Source organism: Haplochromis burtoni, unplaced genomic scaffold, assembly GCF_018398535.1.
Source record: "Haplochromis burtoni strain Fernald_Lab_line unplaced genomic scaffold, NCSU_Asbu1 Contig_1197, whole genome shotgun sequence".
NCBI classification, from domain to species: Eukaryota; Metazoa; Chordata; class Actinopteri; order Cichliformes; family Cichlidae; genus Haplochromis; species Haplochromis burtoni.
Window position 1 is genome coordinate 13,458 of NW_024583558.1, and position 14,838 is coordinate 28,295.

Genomic DNA, 14,838 nt, shown 5'->3' on the forward strand with positions numbered 1-14,838 from the left:
CCGGTAATCATGAAATGCTTTGAGAGACTAGTCCTTCAGCAAATCAAGGATTACCTCCCCCCAGAATTCGACCCCCACCAGTTTGAATACCGTGCAAACAGATCCACAGAAGACGCCATCGCCATAGCCCTCCACTCTATGCTGAGTCACCTAGAAAAGCGGCAAAGCTACGTCCGAATGCTCTTTGTGGACTACAGCTCAGCCTTTAATACAATCATCCCACACATCCTCATCACCAAACTGGTTACTCTTGGCCTCCCCCCTTTCAAATGTGCCTGGATAAAGGACTTTCTCACAAACCAGCCCCAGACTGTAAGACTCAGCACTCATCTCTCATCCATTCGCACACTGAGCACCGGCTCCCCACAGGGTTGTGTGCTGAGCCCCCTCCTGTATTCTCTCTACACCCACGACTGCAGTTCGACCCACAACAACAATCTCATCATGAAGTTTGCTGATGACACCATGGTAGTCAGACTCATCTCAAAGGGAGACGAGGCAGACTACAGAGAGGAAGTCCTGAAGTTGGCAGTCGGCTGCCCTCTCCCCTCCCTGATGGACATTTATTCCTCCCACTGCCTCAGCAGAGCAGTAAACATCATCAAGGATAGTTCCCACCTCTCCTCCATACCTTCTTCATCTCCTCCATACCTGCTTCATGCCCTGGGGGACGGGGCTATGGCTCCCCACACTCCCTAGCAGATCGTTACATGGAGAAACCTTTGGAATACAAGCATGCTGATCCACACAGGTGTACACACGGGTGTTCACAGACGCGGACTACACCTTTCTTGGCTGCTGCCTAAAGAACTTTGTGCACTGTCTATCTTGCATGCTGCACAATAGCATTTAATATTTAGTATCTACTGTTATCTACTGCTAGCTAGTTGATTGTGATGGTGCTGTATTCATTATGTTGCTCTTTTTTTGTTTGCTTTCTCTTCTGTTTTTTTTCTCCATACAAGTGATCCAGGTGTTTTGTTTTTTCTTTCTTTCCATTTCTCACCGTCTCTTCTCCCCTCTGTTTTTCTTTCTCTCCCTCTCTTTCTTTCATTCTTTCTCCCCGTCCTATCCCCCAGTCATGTCTGTCCTGTTTGTAGCAACCGAAAATAAAATAAATACATAATTATAATAAAGGTCAATCAAATGGACCAATATGGCAAGGCCATGATGATCCACTTGGTAAAATAAATCCGCTTGGCATCTTTCTTGGCCTTAAGACAACAATTCTGATGGCTAAAGATCCAAACAGGACAACAAAAAGGATAGTTCCCACCCTGGTTTCAACATGTTCAGCCTGCTTCCCTCAGGGAAGCACTACAGGTGCATCAGCAAAAAAAAACCACAGACTGAAAAACAGTTTCTTCCCAAAGGCCATAACCACCCTGAACTCACACATGCATCGATAACACAGCCCCCAACCCACCCCACCCCACAATTTTTCCCATTTCCTCTATGAACAACCACTGTGCAATAACAAATTCTATGTGTAATAACCCAACTGTATATACATAACACTATTTATTACATATTAGTTTTAAAAAGTGGTTTGTATATTTGTACATTTTATATATTTTTCTCTGTTAATACTGTTCATATGTATATAGTGCAGCAGAACTGTGCCCCCTTGCATGTTTGCACTGAGTAGGAGATGCTCTGTATCTCCTTGTACAACTGTATAGTAACAATAAAGACATTCTGTCACAGTCCTGGGTCGGTGACCCAGTGTTTTTGTACTTTTACTTTTGATACTTTTATGCAAGTATGGAACATTTTGTGTTTCAGAATTTAATTGTGTACGAAAGTTATCTTCAAGATTTTTGCATTAAATGTGACTTCTCACCTAAATAGCGTTTAAAAGTTCACAAATCACCAAACAACATTTAGAAAGTCCATATATTAATATTTTAATATTTCAATGCAATTCAGTTTTATTTATATAGCGCCAAATCACAACAACAGTCACCTCAAGACACTTCATATTGTAAGGTATTTGTGCCCATTATTTTACAAGTAAGTGTATTCACAGTTCACAAGGCTCTAACCAGCTGTGTTAATCTTCCTGAATATCTTAAACATCTTACTTTTAATTTCCTTTGTCCTGAGAAAATACACAAAAGGATTTACAAGAGATGGACCGAGGATGGTGCCAATCAATAAACCCTGGCGTTCTTCAAGAGTTAATACCACACCAAACCTGGTCAAGATAACAATGATAAACTGTGGACAGTATAAACATGATACACAAATCAGGTGACTCACAAGAGTGCTTCCCATTTTCTTTTTGTCATTATTTGATAATATTTTTTTCACAAAAAATAAGATCCCACAATATGAAAGACAAATGAAAGTGAATGTGAAAAATGACACAAAAAATGATATAATGGCAACTTGGTTGAAATATTTCTCTGGGTTAACACAAGTGGTTCGCATAACTGCAGCATAGTCACAGAAAGTGTACCTAAGCCTTGAATTGCAGTGAGGGAGCGGTGTAGCTGTTACAAGTGTAAAAAGCACCAAACTACAGGCAACAATCCACAGAATGTATGTAAATACTACTGTACGTGTAATTGTTAAATAACTATGATACTGAAGAGGATAGATTATAGCAATTAATCGATCAAATGCCATAATTGTTAAAGAAAACATCTCCATTGTTGCTCCCACCTGGTAAACATACATTTGAATTATACACTCCACGTATGATATGGTATTAACACCAGCAAGTAGAACCCCGATCATTGTTGGAGTGGAACTAGAGGTATAAAGTATGTCAACAACAGCAAGATTGCAAATCAGAAGATACATTGGTTTGTGTAACTGCTTGTCAGAAACAATGAAGATGATATTGACCAAACTTGCAAAAACAGCTAATAAATAGGTTATCAGCATAACCACACCAACTGCTACAGGCCTTTTGACTGTGTCAAAACCACCTATAATAAAATAAGTTAGTTTGATTGAAGCATTCTGTAAAGACATATTTAACAAAAATAATTAAATTACAAAAGGTTTCAAGATGTAGTTGAAGAAGTAAAAATATGCTGAAAATCGTTAACAGTGATAAACAGTTGTAAAAAACAAAACAAAACTGTTATAAGCCTTCTAAACCCAAACAGGTTTGGGTTAACTACACAACAGTGCTTTCACGTTTTAAGTCTCACAACAACAGGAAGTCTTAACTTGGCAGCTCCCTCATCCAATCACGCTGGATATCAAGTCTCTGTGTTTACATATCACCAGAGACTGCAGATTACATGATGTATGATGTCACCCCCACCCTCCAAAACCAATGATAGATGAGGATAGATTGGAAATCATCAGTTTTAAATTCCACTTCAAATGCTAGAACTCCTATGTAAAAAAAGAACCCCAACAACAAACAAATGAAAAAAGGAAATAAAAACAAACAACCATTTAGTGTATTCCAATATTATATCATAATCTGGACAGACTTTATGAAGAACAGAATAATTTTTGGAGCAATTTTAAGCATAAAATGCATATTGATTAAATAAAACATATGCAGGCCTTTTACTTAGGAGATGCAGCCTATTATGCGTAAATAAAGCAGATAAAGGCATTGGTATAGCACTCTTCTACTACAGCACTTAAAGACTTTTTGACAATTATAAATAAACTGGTCTATCTCTTGAAGCGGTTCTGAGCCACAATTTAACATTTGAACTGGTATTTGTGTAGAAATGTATAAATGTGTTGTGGATAATTTTATGCATCACACAATACTTTTTTTTAGAAATAATGTTAGTATTTTCATCTAATTAAATTTAAAAAATCATTTAAGTTAAAATATAGATAAAATATACAACTATACAAATAGATAGAGTTAATCTTTTGTCCAAATAAACTTTCTTAGAAAAAAAGACACAACTTTCACTGTGTTACTTCTTAAGTTTGCTCATTAGTGTCATGAACCGAAGTTCCGTGCGCAAGCTGGACCCAGAAGCAGAACACACACACCAGGGTAGGGGAGAATAAAGAAACCAAATTTTATTATAACTAAAGGTGTCCCGTGAGGGTAGCCGGAAAAAACAACGTGTGGAACCAGAAAAAACCGAAGGACTGGGGAGGTGAGTCGCGCAGGGAACGCCGAGAGCGGGGCTGTGGGAGGCTGCAAAAAAAAAAGGAGAAACAGATTACTCGGGTGCAGAAAAATGGCAGCATACGAGGGAAGGGGGAGTATGCGTCTTACGGTGATAGCCGGGCAGAGTGAACCAGAGGGGGGGCTCCAAAAGGGGTCGAGGCGGCGGGGCTGATCGTGATCCAAATCTCAGGCGGGCAGGTGGACAGGCAGGTGGCTCAAAAACGCCGAGTTGTGATCTGAGTACACAGGGCAAAACAGTGTTAGTTCAGATGGATAATTCTTTCATAAGGGCTTTCCCGCAGGTGTACGTTACCGCTGAGAGACGACTACGGACTGGCGAGGAGCAGCAGGTAGGGCAGGATTAAATAGTTCACCTGGTGATCGCCTGGGATGGGATGCAGGTGTGGGGTTAGCAGCCACGCCCGTGAGCGTGGGCATCCCATCAGCACCCCGGACGCCGGGCCGCGGACCATGACAATTAGGTTAATGACTTCTTTGTTTACAAAGGGCTGATAGGAAAGATGTGTCATACTCACTTGAGTGAATTATAATCAGCACCTAGCTCCAGTAATGAACAGAGATGGGCAGTAACGCATTACTTGTAACGTGTTACTATAATCTGATTACTTTTTTCAAGTAACGAGGAAAGTAAGGGATTACCATTGGGAAATTCACAGACAAACTTGCGGATTCTTCCACTGACCGCTGCGGCACATCTGCACCAGGGCAAACATCCGCCTGCTATACAGGTAAAAATAGAGCAACAGGACCGCTGAGTCTTTGATTTTATTTATTTTCTGCTTGTTTTACTTGCATTTATTTGAAAGACTGAGTGTAAACACAAAAAAATTTTATTTTATGTGCTGGAATGTGCAGAAAATAGGTTTAAATGTTAAACAAATTTCTTCCAGTCAGAGAATGTTGCATATAATTAAATTTTTGCTTGATGCATAAAGTTAAAAGATTAAAACTAATAAAACAAGTTTTAAAAAGAGACTTTTCCATTTGATTACATTTTGTATGATGGATTATGCAGAAAAAGTAGAATTGGGCTGAAAGATCTATTGCTTTATTACCTATTCAGGTTGTAAATCGTGTTTTTAAAAAGTAACTAAGTAACTAATAATTATTACTTTTGAAAATAAGTAATCAGTAAAGTAATGGGATTACTTTTTTGGGAAGTAATCAGTAATTAGTTACTGATTAGCTATTTTATACAGTAACGGAATACATGTACCGCCGTTACGTATTTAAAATACAACATATGAGTAACTGTATTCCGTTACAGTTACCGTTTAAAAAGGTGGTATTCAGAATACAGTTACTTTGTGAAATAAATGGATTACACTGCGGTACTTTCCTGTTTCATATTGTCGCGGGTCAGGACTGTTTGGGTTTTGTTTGACAGCTACGTTCTGTTGTTCCAGGCGGCAGCGTTATGGTTGCCATGGTTACAGGGCGACGCTCTCTCTCTCTCTCTGCGACTGTGTGTTTCCTGGGTGAGAGAGCGCCTTTTCGTTGTTGTTGTTGTTGTGCTAAGCTAACAGGCAGAATGCTACAAGCATAGCTCTAAAGAATGTAGCATCATGGGCAGTGTAGTCCGTGTTGCAGGGAGAATGGACTGCCATACACGTTATGGGTCTGTGAGCGCGAGGAGGGAGAAAAAGGGGAGTGGAAAGGTACGAGTTGTCATCGAGCAAAAACGGGAGCTGGAAGTATCCCCCCCCCCCCTTTCTCACTGTCCCTCTCCCCTTCTGTTTTTCCTTTCCTTCCTCATCCCTCACTCATGTCTGTCCCGTCTGTAACATCTGAAAATAAAATATAATAAATAATAAAAACAAAGATCGATCAAATGGACCAATACGGCAATGCCACGATGATCCATTTGGCAAAGTAAATCCATTGGGTATCCTTGTTGGTCTTCAGACAACAATTCTGATGGCTAAAGAACCAAATGGGACAGGCAGAAAAAAAAAAAAAAAAAAAAAAAAAAAGAGTAACGTAATGGAATACGTTACAGAATACATTTTGGGGCATGTATTCTGTATTCTGTAATGGAATACATTTTAAAAGTAACCTTCCCAACACTATTGATTAGTTTTTTCAAGTAAATTGACCAACACTGCTCAGGACTGACTTAGCCCCTCCCTCCTGGCTCACAGCTTCTTCTTCTTGGTTGGCAACCAATGTCAAGGCGCATTACTGCCCCCTGGCTCACAGCTCAGTTGACATTTAGATGAGAAAACATATATTTGACACATTTAAGGAAAATACTAATAAAATAAAAATGAAAAGAAATAAATGTTCTCTTTAGAATTTTTTTTGCTCTTTTTTGCTCTATAAAATAGTTATTTTCTTTTACAATCACTCATTTTAGCAGTAAGATATACATGACAAGAGAAACAAATTAAGTCTGAGTGAAAATGTACATTTTTGCACTCTCTGGTCAACTGACTCAATGACTCAAACAACCTGATTCACTCTGGTGAGTGACTCATTAAAACTCGATTCAGTAAAAAGAATCGAATTTGCCATCACTACCTGCCTGGTTAGTTTCATGTACATTCCAAGTTTAGTTAGTTTTGTATTTCCTGATGTTCAGCAATAAAGCTGCCTTTTGAATTTATATTCTCCTCTGTGAGTCTGTGTTTGGGTCCTCTCCTGCCTACTTCACATGGCTAGCACATGACAGAAAGGGCGTTAAGAATAGTGATGTTGACGAATGCTCTTAGGCTACGTTCACACTGCAGGCGAAAGCGCATCAAATCCGATTTTTTTGACCCTATGCGACCCATATCCGATCATGGTATGACAGTGTGAACGGCACAAATCCGATATTTTCAAATCCGATCTGGGTCACTTTCGTATGTGGTACTGAATCCGATACATATCCGATGTTTTAGAAAGCGACTGCTGTTTGAACGGTCATGTCGCATTAAATCCGTCTTTTACGTCACTGACACAAGACAGACGCCAATTATCAGCTCCGGAGAAGCGCCCGAGAAGACATCGCGAACGCTTCCTGGCCATCCAGTGTAGATGTTAGTGAAACTGTTGGGAAGACAACGTTGGAGAAACGTGAACATTTTATTTGTACTGTATAATCTGCAGATTCTGACAGAAATCTGCAACTATCCTTTGAAGCACCGCTCCTCTCTAAAACAGCAATAAGGATAATTATTAGGTTATTTACATTATTATGTAAATAACAAAATAACTTAAAGCAAAAATTGGGAAACGTAAAGTCCGAAGTCTTTATATTAAGGGCCATCAGTCAAACAATATTGTTTGCTCTGGGTCTAAACAGAGCGCGTTGTGTGTGACGTCTTCTTTTGCGCATGCGGGCCGCTTTGAGCGTTCACACTAGAGCGCGTTTGCTGTCGCATTTTATTTGTAGTGTGAACAAGCAGACAAAAAAATCGGATTTGATCAAAAAATCGGAATTGAGCATTAAGACCTGCAGTGTGAACGTAGCCTTTGAGCCGGATCTTCGAAGTGAAAGACGCGAACCGGCTCCTTATTGGGAGCCGTTTTTTTTTTTTCTTTCTCTCACCCTCTCTCTCGCACTTTTTTTCCGCTTCACTCCGCACGCGAGCCTTGTGCTTTGCGCTGGGGGAGGGGGTAGTTACACTCGCAGTAGCACAGGAACAGAGCGGAGGAGAGACAGAGAAAGAGAGCCAGGGACAACAACGTCACATTAGAAAGGTATAGTAATCATCCACAACTATTTTCAGTTGCAGATGATAAAGGATTCAGAAAGTTTATTCATGCAGGTCCATATGACAGAGAATATGCATGTTCTTTTTGTTTTCATATTTTAATTTATATTTAATTGTGTTGTGGTTTGCAGTGTTTTGTGTTGTTTCACTTTAAATTTGTTTAAGTGAATAGTTGGTTTTTGTATTATACGATTTATTTATTACATTTTATGTGGAGTGAATAAATAAAAGTATGTTTGTGTATAAATACACAAACAATACACTATGCTTTCAATTGTGTAATTTAAGTGATCTAGGTAGCTCTGTTTTGGAAGTTCAGTTAACGCTAGAAATGTGTTTTGGAGTTTGTATGTGCTTTGTCTCTAGGGGCCACCGCATATATTTATATATAAACATATATAAATAAAACCACTTTTTTTTACATTAGTAATTCCTTTTGTGCATAATTTTATATTATTGTTAATAATAAATTAATTAAAGCAACAAAACAACCTGAAAAGCCGGTTCGGAGCCAAAAGAGCCGGTTCTCTAAAAAGAGCCGGAAACATCACTAAGTAAGTAAGTAAAATTTTATTTATATAGCACATTTCTAGATAAGAGATCACAAAGTGCTTTACAAGGTATAGACACAGATTAAAAAGACGAAGTACAGTCAAAAGTTAACAAAATGCAATTTTAAAAAGATGTGTTTTTAGCTGTTTTTTAAAAGTAATCAGTGAATCAGCAGATCTTAAGTTCTGAGGAAGAGAATTCCACAGTCTGGCGGCCACAGTAGCAAAAGCTCGATCACCCCTAGTTTTCAGTCTCGTATACTTAATAACAAGTAGGCCCTGACCACAAGACCTCAGAGACCTACTAGGGGCATAGGGCTGTAAGAGTTCAATGATGTATGATGGTGCTTGTTCTTGAAGAGCCTTAAATGTGAGAACCAGAATCTTAAAGTGGACTCTGAATTCGACAGGGAGCCAGTGTAACTGTATAAGCAGCGGTGTTATATGTGAGTATTTCGATGTTTTCGTCAGAAGCCTTGCTGCAGCATTTTGGACAGTCTGCAGACGCTCCAGGGAACTCTTGTTTAGACATGTAAACAGTGAATTGCAATAGTCCAGTCGTGATGAAATAAAAGCATGAATAACAATCTCCAGTTCAGTATGAGCTATTATGGGGCTCAATTTAGAAATATTTCTTAAATGATAAAAGCAAGACCGAACCAGAGATTTGACGTGAGTATCCAATGTAAGAGCAGGATCGAAGGTTATCCCTAGGTTCCTGATAGATGGTTTCACAAACGTTGAAAGGGGACCAAGAGCATTCATTATGCTGGGTACATGTCTGTCTGGAGCACATAACAGGACTTCAGTTTTATTTTCATTTAGTTGGAGGAAATTGTCGGCCATCCAACCTTTGATGGTTTCCAAACACACATTTAAAATCCGCAGTTTAGAAGCATCTTCAGGTTTAAAAGATATATATAGTTGGATGTCGTCTGCGTAGCAGTGGTAACAAATATCCTCAAAAGGGCTCAAAATATGCTGGAGAGGAAGTAAATAAATTAAAAACAATAATGGCCCCAGCACAGAGCCTTGTGGCACACCAAAGGACAGGGACGTAGAAGATGACCTGTACTTAGAAACTGCCACAGAAGAGTATCGTTCACAGAGATACGAGGAGAACCACTCTAAGGCAGACCCAGATACACCGACCCAGTATTTCAGCCTATCAAGCAAAATATAATGGTCAACGGTGTCAAAGGCCGACGTGAGATCCAACATTAAAAGAACAGAACACTTACCCGCATCGTTTTGCATCAGAATGTCATTAGAAACTCTAAGAAGGGCTGTTTCAGTAGAATGAGCTTGTACTCTGTACTGTTGTGTGACTACTACAAAGGTAAATAAAACTCACAAAGACAGCTTGATTATGTGCACCTTAATTTACATCAGAATATCCCCATCCATCCATCCATCCATCCATCTATTTCCATCCATAAAAGAGGCTGTGCTCTAAAACTCTGTCACAAAGGTGACTTTGAGTCTGACCATATTGCATATCTATGTGTAGACGTTTCCTTTTCAAAGTGCAAAATTATAGGTGGAGACTGTATAGAAACATGATTTCTATATGTAGTAGGCAATTTACTGCACATTAGGCTGAATTTAGAACCAAAAACATGTCTTTTTCAGTGTAGCTGTAAGAGTTGCTGCTAGCAATGCTCAGATATTTGGAATGAGAGGGGGATGATACCAATACAAGCAAGCATTTTCTTTTTCAAGGCGCCAAGTTAGTTGTGTCACTTTTTCCAGGTTTGCCCACACAGGAACTTTTTTTGTTTGTTTTATGTCTCTCTGATATAGGATATCTTAACAAACCAAACTGAAAAGTCAAAATATAGCAGTCCACTTTCTTAGCTGAACCTTGTTAGGCTGGTGTTGGAGCCATTTATTCATTTTTATCACTTTTTAAATTGAATGAAAACCTCTTGCTGCTTTCAGGTATTGAATACTATCCTTGGTTTCCAAACACCTGATCAGACACAACTGAAGGTCTGGAAACGAGCAAAAGTATTATTGAGGGATAAAGTTCAAATAAAGTTGATTAGTTTTTGTTGAATAAAATATGATTGTTTAAAGCATAGCAGGAAAAAGGCATACTGTTGCTCACAGACACAAAAACAGTTACACTAAAAACTTTTGTTCTAAATTTTGTATGATTTTAATTGAATAGTTAAGGTGCAAATATCTTGTGTATTCTAAAAGTAAAATAATTCTCACTTTTGTGCCAGAATCAAAGTGCATGGTTGGTGTTTCAACCATTTTGTAAAATAATGTTCTGAAAATTTACACCGACATCAGTTAGGGGTATTTCTGTGTTTATCTACAAAAAAAATAAAAAGCACACTCAGTTCACAAGATCTCAGTAATATATGTGTAAAACTTTTTGAAAATCTTAAAGAGCTTTTGTTTAATTTCTTTTGTTCTAAGAAAGTACACAAAAGGATTTACAAGACATGGACCGAGGACTGCACCAATTAATAAACCTTGGCGTTCCTCAAGAGTTAGTACCACACCAAACCTGGTGAAGATAATGCGCACAAACGCAGGACAGTAATGAACGATTGCACAAATTAAGTGACTCACAAGAGTGCTCCCCATTTTCTTTTTTTCATTATTTGAAGATAATTTTACAAAAAGTAAGATTCCACAATATGAAAGACAAATGAAAACAAAAGTGAAAAATAAAATAAAAAATGCTATAATGGCAGCATCATTGAAATGTTTCTCTGGATTAACACAGGTTGTTCTTATTACAGCAGCAAAGTCACAGAAAGTATACCTAAGCCTGGAGCTGCAGTGTGGGAGGGGGACAGCTGTTGCAGGCATGTAACACATAAAAAAACAGTTAACAAACCACACGATAAATGTAAGAACAAGAACACGTGTGTTTGTTAAATAACTGTGATACTGGAAAGGATAAATTATTGCAATGAATCTATCCAATGCCATAACTGCTAAAACAAATGACTCCATCGCTGTTCCCAAATGGAAAACACACATTTGAATTAAACATGCCATATAGGATATAGTATTAACACCTGCGAGTAGAACCCCAATCATTGTTGGACTGCAACTGGAGGTGTACATTATATCAACAACAGCAAGGTTGCAAATCAGAAGATACATTGGTTTATGTAATCTCTTGTCAGAAATAATAAACATGATATTTACCATATTGGCAAGAACAGCAAGAAGATAGGTTATTAGGATAACCACGCCAACAGCAATAGGTCTACTGAGTGTGTCAAAACCACCTATAATAAAGTGTGTTACATTGATTGAAGTATTCTGTGAAGACATATTCTGTTTGGAAGTTGAAGAGGAGAAGAAAAAAGGCAAAGCAAATATTGATAAAATACGTAGTAAATCTTCTTTATCAGACTTCACAAAATCCTCTGAGCTCAGTCAAACAACTTTGCTTTTACTGGGAAGTATTTGAACCTCTCGTTTTAAGGCTTATAAGAACAGTAAGTTTTGATTGGACAGCTCCTTCCTCCAATCAAATTAGACATAAGAATGTAAAATGTCTATATTGCATCAGATATTGCAAAAAGATAATGTCATCCCCTAAATGACAGGATAACGGTTGATTGGAAGTTAATTCTCACACACTTACAATAATCTCTATTTTGATTGTTTTCAGTGGATTTTGTCAAACCATTTGGATCAAATAACAAAACAAAAGCTCAAAATGAAAGAAAGCTTGGTCTTTGTTAAATGTGTCCCACTACATCTCTATAACACTACACCCTCTTAATGGCTAGTACAGATAGAGAAGATGGTGAGCCAACTTCATAAAGGAAAGTAACTTTGTGTCATGTTAACATGGCTGTCAAAAAAATGTACTGAGGGCTACTGTGCCTGTGTGCCAATTCAGTGGTTACAATAATACATTTTATTTAAAAGCGCCTTTCAAAACACTCAAGGACACTTTACAGAACAAATATGGAACCTGACCTCCATTATCAAATCATGTCTCCCTTTTTAAGGATTTTTCTTGGACCAGTGGAAAGAGTGGAATGACTGGAAAGCTGCTCATACAGAGTGTGTAAAAGCCTGTATCAATAAAACGCATAGCAAGGTGCAATGGCGTGTGTCTGGGTCCTGATTCTTGTCAAAGGCTGAGAGAAGCACTTGAGAAAATGTGGAGGGTGAAGGCAACAGTGGTCCCAGTGGTAATGGGAACACTCGGGGCAGTGACCCCCAAGCTAGGTGATTGGCTCCAGCAAATTCCAGGAACAACATCCGAGATTTCTATCCAGAAGATCACAGTTGTAGGAACAGCAAAGATACTGCGCAGGACCCTCAAGCATTTAATGTGTGATTGTGTCATAAAGATGCTTCCGTATCCAATCGTATGCAACTTTATGAAACAATCATTAGATTGCACAATTTGTTAAAGAGTAGTTACCTAAAACTGAAAAGAATAGTGTTAGATCCTCTATTTGTATGGCTCTGGATACTCTGAAAAACAAAGTCTAAAAACATAAGTACTTGACTGACTCATATAACTCTGAAATGCATACGAAATGTCATATCAGTACTTAAGAACATTATTTAGCCAAAACGTTTGTTGCTCTATAACAAAGCTCGCTATAAAGATATAAGATATATTTTTACTCATCGTATTAAAGAAAATAAGAACTACCCTAGTTTCATGGCTGACGGAATGGACTCACGTGCAAACTTGGAAATCAAGCAAACAGTCTTTACAGTCAGCAAGTGAACTATATTCAAAGTCGGGGGGAAGGTCAGGGGCTCCAGGGATCCACGGCAGGTGGGGAGTAATGCACACTCCTCATTTGCTCCACTATCCTCGCTCCTCACACTCCACTCTTTTGTACACTTGCTTCGCTCTTGTACTCCGACACACTCCTCACAAACACACTACACTGCTCAGTCCAACACTCACGCTCAGGCATCCAGGAAAGGACTGGAGAGCACAGACTTACAGTTTTTCATGATTGCTAAGACACATTCCTGAAAAGCTGCTCTCCTTTTCCCCAAACTGTGAACACAAAACCCAGTTTTCAACCTACATTCACAAAACCTCTGACTCTTCTTGCAAAACCAAACTTTCACCCCAAAACAATTCAATCTGTGCTCAAAATTGAACTATGCTGTCAAATCATGCTTCAAGTCAATCTAAATTATATACTCTACTGAGTAGTCACTAAACACTACATAGAAAAAAGGAAAACACAATGCTCAGGACAAAGCGGTAGAAATAAATGTTTATTTAGTCTAAATGTATGTTGCAAAACAAAATACCTGGGCATTTCTAACACTTGTACATAGAAAAGAGAATTTGCCAAAAAACAGAAATCCTGTGCATTTACATGTAGCACTTCTACGTAGAAATAAAGCACACAAATATAAAAATGAAGTACAAAGGAAAAAAGTGCATTACTCCGCATCATTTCTCCATACTGGGTCAGGCCGCAGGACTTCATCTACATCACAGGCCACATTTTCTCTGGCCTGGCAACGGGGGAAAAAAAACCCTGGCATGCCATATCCAGGCTTGACATGCCTCCACGCCCATGTCACCACAGGCCAGTTCCATGGTTTGCAGGAGATTTACCCTGGTGAAAGGTTGGCGTTCATATACCTTCCACCGCCACAAAGAGAAGAATTCTTCTGATATAAGCGACATGGGCCATTGCCCAGGGCAATGGCCAAAAAACAGAAGGAGGCAGTAGCTTACCCTACTGGTGTTGGCCAGAATGGAGGCAGGACCCAAACACAGACTCAATACGCCAATTCAATTTCAATTAAATGTTCTTTATATAGCGCCAAATCACAACAATAATTGCCTCAAGGTGCTTTATATTGCACAGTAGATCGTACAATAATAGATACAGAGAAAAACCCAACAATCATATGACCCCCTATGAGCAAGCACTTTGGCGACAGCAGGAAGGGAAAACTCCCTTTTAACATGAAGAGTACGAACAGGTATGAACAGGTACGATTCAATGCAGAGAGGTCTACTAACACATAGTGAGTGAGAAAGGTGACTGGAAAGGAAAAAATCAATGCATCATGGGAATCCCCCAGCAGTCTACGTCTATTGCAGCATAACTAAGGGAGGATTCAGGGTCACCTGAATTAAGAGTCTGTCTTGGTTTTTCGTTGATTAATAGGCAATTAATAGGTTTCTGTAAGGCAAAGTAAATCAATTTGTTGATCAATTATTAAATCATGTATTAATAGAGACCTGGAGGAGAGAGACCTACTATTTAATAATCCACATTTCACTGTTTACTCTTTGGTTCAGATGTGGATACTGTATTGTTCTTTCTTTGTGATTTTTTATGTTTGGGAGCTGACACAGTCTCTATGGAGATGGGTTTTGGGGGGATAAGAGGAGGAGAGAAGCTGCAGAGAGGCATGTAAGACTGCAACTCTGCTTCCTGGTCCCAACTCTGGATAGTCATATTTTGGGGGGTTTAATAAA

General features: G+C 38.8%; 2 protein-coding genes across 2 annotated transcripts in view; both read right to left on the minus strand.

Moving 5' to 3' along the window:
- Positions 1–1,950: 1,950 nt before the first annotated feature.
- LOC121813150 (olfactory receptor 6M1-like) lies at positions 1,951–3,011 on the minus strand. Its single transcript, XM_042216688.1, has 2 exons — positions 2,335–3,011; positions 1,951–2,298 (listed from the first exon to the last, which is right to left on the minus strand). Exons 1-2 carry the CDS (start codon positions 2,980–2,982, stop codon positions 2,041–2,043), a joined length of 906 nt encoding a protein of 301 aa, XP_042072622.1. The 5' UTR covers positions 2,983–3,011; the 3' UTR covers positions 1,951–2,040.
- Positions 3,012–4,431: 1,420 nt separating this feature from the next.
- Positions 4,432–14,838, minus strand: part of LOC106632681 (olfactory receptor 11A1-like) — a 44,355-nt gene continuing 33,948 nt past the window's right edge. The window contains exon 3 of the mRNA XM_042216689.1: positions 4,432–4,614. Within this exon, the coding sequence (XP_042072623.1) occupies positions 4,432–4,614 (183 nt within the window). The remainder of the gene's footprint in view (positions 4,615–14,838) is intronic.

Excerpts from the sequence above, each read along its gene's own strand:
- LOC121813150 (XM_042216688.1), bottom strand. The coding sequence starts at position 2,982 with ATGTCTTTACAGAATGCTTCAATCAAACTAACTTATTTTATTATAGGT. Across the intron at positions 2,299-2,334 it reads TCACTTTCATTTGTCTTTCA|TCAAATAATGACAAAAAGAA; the intron begins TATTGTGGGATC and ends AAAAAAATATTA.